At 35.7% G+C, this 5,512-nt stretch overlaps 1 protein-coding gene across 1 annotated transcript in view; it reads right to left on the bottom strand.

Annotated features, from left to right (window-relative positions):
- LOC108753785 (protein 60A) overlaps positions 1-4,630 on the bottom strand; it is an 18,666-nt gene extending 14,036 nt beyond the window's left edge. The window contains exon 1 of the mRNA XM_018495688.1: positions 2,708-4,630. Within this exon, the coding sequence (XP_018351190.1) occupies positions 2,708-3,107 (400 nt within the window). The 5' untranslated portion in view covers positions 3,108-4,630. The remainder of the gene's footprint in view (positions 1-2,707) is intronic.
- Positions 4,631-5,512: the final 882 nt, after the last annotated feature.

The raw sequence follows: 5,512 nt of genomic DNA, 5'->3' as shown, positions 1-5,512 counted from the left end.
AGAGAGAGAGAGAGAGAGAGAGAGAGAGAGAGAGAGAGAGAGTGAGAGGAGGGGGGGGGAGGAAAGCAGTAACGGGTTTCCGGGGAATCTGATGAGCAAAGAAGAAAAAGGGAAGAATAAAGATTCTTAGATTCCTCATCGGGTTTGTGGCAATTTTTTTTGTACTTAAACTGCAGAGTCGCGAAACAACAACACGATCGTGTCGAGTTCGCATACTGAGATTTTCGAGAATTCGTTACGTGTGCCTCACATTCCTTGTCGTGACCTCACACCTCAGGAACGTGCTAAAGAAGAAAAAGTATTCTTATGTTTTAATCTTCCTTGTTAAAGAATTGGTGGAAAATTTCTTAGGACTACTTACTAGGCAGGAGGAATTCGAGATAAAGAAGTATCTTGTGTTTCAGAGTTTGGTTAAGGGACAGGACATTTAAGAGATCTTTATGCGTTACTAACATCCATCATTTTTATCAACGTAGATAAATTTTAATTCCAGTTTAATTTATTTCTTATCTTTTTTTTATTTTAGAATTAGAAAAAGATAAATGGCAATGAAAATAAATTAATTAAAATGAAATTAAAGTTATTTCATATTGATAGAAATGGATACAAATCAAACTGAAATGACCACATAAATAATAAAATTCAAGCTCGAGTAATTCTGAACGACTTAATAATCTTAGTGAATATCTAGAATTCCTGATATACACATAAAAAATTTAAAAAAAAAATTAAATTAAAAAAAATTAATTTTTAGATGCAAAAAGCTCTGTAATATTTCAATTATTATTTTACCTATTTCGAATAGTTATCAATGATAATAAGAATATAGATCCAAAAATAAACGAGATCTAAATTTAGGACAAATAAATTTTAAAAATCGGTAATAAAAACAGATCTTTCTTTATGTATAGCCATCCAACCGTAGAACTATTCGGAATTCTCAAAAATTGTTCCACCTCGGATTTAGAAAATTTTTTATCACTATTCAAACGTTTCTCTCACACTGTGCTGATCCAATAACCTTGAAGTATATAAGATTTTTCGTCAAAATTCATCGAGAATTGTCCAGAACTTCAATCAAAACTTCCAAAAAATTTTCAATCACCGTTCATATGTCGGGTATCTTTTGCAGACCATTGGTTTTGAAAATTTTGTCAGAGTTAGTAGTTTTGATAGGCATTCTGGACAGTTCTCTCTTAATGAGTTCTGAGTCTTAAGGTTAAAGATAAGGATTAGGTTCAAGATAATTGGATCAATGATTTATAAGATACCCGATATTTGAACGGCGATTGAAAATTTTCTAAGTCTGAAGTCAAAAATTTTTTGAGAATTCCGAGTAATTCTGATTGGAATTCTGGGGTAGCTTTCAATGAATTCTAACAAAAGAGTCTTAATGACTCAATGCGGTTGGATGGCTATATATAAGTAGATACCTGTTTTTATTGCCTGTTTCTGAACTTTTGTTTTAAGTCCAGATCTTTTTTATTTTTGGATCTATATTTTTTTAATCGTTAAGAACTCTTCGAAATAGATAAAATAATAATTAAAATATCAGGGAACTATTATATCTAAAAATTAATTTTTCAAAAAAAGATTTTATGGTCGGATTTCTTTTATATACCAAGTACTTTAAATATTCACAAAATAAAACTATCAAGCCACTCAGGATTATCTTGAATCTCGATAAAGAGTTTAGTATCTTATTTTTTAATTTAAATTAAAAATTATTAACTAGAATTTTTAATAAAGAACTCTTTAGGCGATATTCATAGACAGATCTTATATTTAGGATCGTATTAAGTATTCTCAAGATGTCATGAACTAATCAGAGAGCTGGATTAACATCTTAATTAAGACAGTCTTAAAATAAGAATCAACTATGAATACCGACCTTTGTTTCTTCAAAATGAACCGGGAGAACTCTAATCAGAACTATAAAGTTTTAACATTGAATTGGTTAACTTCACATACGTTTGCGCTTAACATTCTGATGTGAATAGCAAACAATGGCAAGTAAATGCGAAGAAGAAATTTATTTGAGCCAAACGTGTCTTTCAAAAAGTTTTCAATTAATCGATTTTTTAATTATTGATTTAACGCCAGTTATTTTGATAAAAACTCTTCTTTTCCCATATGTTAATATTTGACGTTAAATGTGTACGTGCGTGTAAAATTCAAAGTACGCAGATATAATTTAAACTTTAAAAGTTAAGAATAAAGACAACATAAAAATTTATTTAGAATTAAGTAATCATTCCCTGCTCGCATATTTTCGAAACTTAATTTGCACGAAAATCGAGAATATATAATTATATAATGATATAATAAATACATATAGAATAAGTGAGATAAGATGTATACATAACATAATTATGTAACAAAATAACATACGCACACATATATATGTATAGGATATAAAATATATAAATACACAAAAATAAATACATACGTATATGATTAAGAAATAATTGATGCTTTGGCATTCCAGTTACGAAGATATCGGTTTTCAATTATTGATCGGTAAATCTATTAATTTCGTTAGAAATTATCACGTCCTTATTACAGTCCTTATTCGAACTTCGGAAAAATGAAATCTCGGAAAAATAATGTAATGGAATTGACCAATCAAAATTATTTAAGTTTAGCGTTACAGCACCTTTATTCTTTAATAAGCACCTGTCAAATGATTTGAGAAATTCAAACTTACTGTGAGCCGCGAATGTCATGATAACATCGCTCTGATCGATCGCTCTCAGATCCTGTCCGCTGAGGTCGAACTCCCCGGCTTTGTGACTACGTGCCAAGGGCTTTTCCTCTTCGTCCTCGCCAAGGGCGTTCTTGTAGATATCCAGTAGAAACTTGGGCGCCGACCTCTTCACTTGGGGGGTCCTACCGATGGTGTTCCGTGGACGATCCGGGAGTCCCAGCAGATTCAGGATCTCGTGCTCTACCTCGCGTTTCTCATACTGGCTGACCACACGATGAACCACCGTCTGATCGAAGCCGTTGTCCACGTATAAACCGCTTAGCCTCTCGGCGCTACCGATGGTCAAATCGCCGAGGATCGCTGCGAGGATCAGCAAGGTAGAAAAAGGTTGAGCCGACATGATGATGTCAAGGAGAAGTCAGTGTCTTTTAATCGTAATCCTTTCTGCTTTCCTTTTCAATTCCTTATCCTCCTCCTGGACTTTTCTTTTCCTCGTCCCTCTTTCTTCCAGCAAAATTCTTCGGCTGGTGTCGTTGTCACTAAAAGTTATCCAATTTTTCTTCCCTTCCCCGTCTGGTAAATTCTTCCTTCTTTCTTCCTCCTCACTTTTCTCCGCGAATTTACCTGCGAAAGAAAGTAAGCTCTTCCACTTTTCTCTCGTCGCATTCAATTCCCGCGATTATTCAATTCGCCACGGCGAAGCGCGCGCGTATCTTCATATAGCTTCAGCAACAGCACGAAAGTTCCAGAACTATTCAAATATTTTCGTACGCCGTGAACAAACAATTCAAATGTCACCGAGCTGAAAATATTCGAGTTTAATTCAAACGTTCACGGTCTAAGCAACTATGAGAATCTAGGAGCTCTCAACGATCCCATCGCGAGCCCGAAGCGACGGTCGAGATTCCTGAATAACGGTGATCTTGATCGATGCGGATCCTGGTGAATGGTGATCTGGATCAACGACGCTCCCGGCACAGCGATTGCGCGCGTTGCGGTTTCGTTGTCAGGAATGGACATCGCGTGTGCGCGCGCGCGCGGACCCACACGCTGCAGGTAACGCTCTTCGTCCTCGAATGTCCTTAACGGCTTGGTGACCTCGTGTTACGACTCACTCCGCTGTATCGTCCACTGATACCGTGAAAATCTCACTGGTCCCGATTGGTCTCAATCGTCCCTTGCTACCAGTGCATGCCAGAGATTCTACGTCACTGCGATTGCGCCGGGATTTAACTTCTCTGAAGAAAGCAGGAAATTTGCTGTACATCGCGTTTTCCCTGATGATACGCTGCGCGTTTCCGTCAATCGCACTCTTACGGTATCATCGTTTTTTTTTTTTTCCCAAAAATAGAGTTTACGTCGCTTATCACACACAATTACTTATCGCACGATCACTTGTACACAGTTTTCAGATTTACTGAAATCTCTAATTACTGTTTGCTCTTCAACGTTTCCACGACACAAACCACTAACATTAGCGTTACAACTGTCCGAATCTGTACTAAAAATTCAAAATCGTTAATCCGAATCTCTAAAAGTAATAATAATAATAATATAAATATAAGAGAAGAAAATAGTGATCACTTAGCTCGAATGTTTTTATTTCAGCTAATTTTGTCGGTCACTTTTTGAGAACTTTACTTTATACTCCGAGACGTTCTATCGCCGCAGGAGCACGATTCCAGCAGAACTGACAAATACCAAGGTTGATCCAGTTGATTGCCAATCGTTGACGTGATGAGGAACGATCGCGCTCGTCCGAATGGGAAGCTCCAGAATCGATATTCGTACGATCTTGCTGAGTGCGATAGAACGTTTGTCAACGTTTGTCGTAAAGTCAGGGAACCAGCTTGAATATCCGTCGTTGGTGGATCGTAAGTGATCGTGGGTCACCGCGGATGACTCCTGGCGAGTCTGGCGACTCTCGCGATGCCAGTGCCAGTCTGTTTGTCTGGCCCATGCCAGTCGTCGTCCCGAGTCGTCTCTCTAGCGAACTCACCGCCTCCCAGGCCCGTATTGAGGCCCACTCGGTCCCTTCGCCTCGAGGGTTGATCCATCGACTTTTCCACTCTTTTCCCTCTTCGCTTATTATTCGTATGCACATAAAGTTTTATTGTCGCCTTATTATATAATATTGCTGCGACAATTTCACAAAGATTAGAGCAAGATTGAGTAGAAGTTGTTTAACAAACTCTGTAATTTTTTTTTAATATTAATATTATATATTATATGTAATATTAACAGAAATATAAAAATACCAAATGAAAATAATTATAACTACGACAAATCGGCATTATAAAAATAATAACAAAAGAGAATATATGAATAAGAGCCATGACACACAAAAAACTTAAATAGTAATAAAAGCAACATTTATTAAAATGATTGTTGCTTATACGTTATGATTTTACGGTCTCTACTGTAATGATTTGCTTACTACTTACGTCTTATTGCTTAAGTTTTTTGTCTGCCATAGCCTTAAATCGTGTTTAGTTGAAATTTTGTAAAATAAAAAAGTCGTTGATATTAATTCTTGGGAGTTGAATTCTTTTTATAATCTTTCTCTTTTCCGTTCTTTCTATCTTTCTCTTTCTCTTTTTCTTATTTTAATTTTTCGTTATTTAAAAATTAAATACATCTTCTAATATAATTTTTAATTCCCTGACGAAAATAAACAGTAAGACAAAAAGGAGTATAAGTCGAATATAAAAGAAGAGTGATAGAAACGCAAGGAAACGTTCGAAACAGCATAAATTAGAACAAAACATAAAAAAAGCAGTAAACATTTTGTAATTTAACGCTTCA

This window comes from Trachymyrmex septentrionalis, unplaced genomic scaffold (genome assembly GCF_001594115.1).
Source record: "Trachymyrmex septentrionalis isolate Tsep2-gDNA-1 unplaced genomic scaffold, Tsep1.0 scaffold114, whole genome shotgun sequence".
NCBI classification, from domain to species: Eukaryota; Metazoa; Arthropoda; class Insecta; order Hymenoptera; family Formicidae; genus Trachymyrmex; species Trachymyrmex septentrionalis.
Note: the sequence above shows the minus strand (reverse complement) of the source record. Positions and strands in the feature narration are given on the sequence as shown.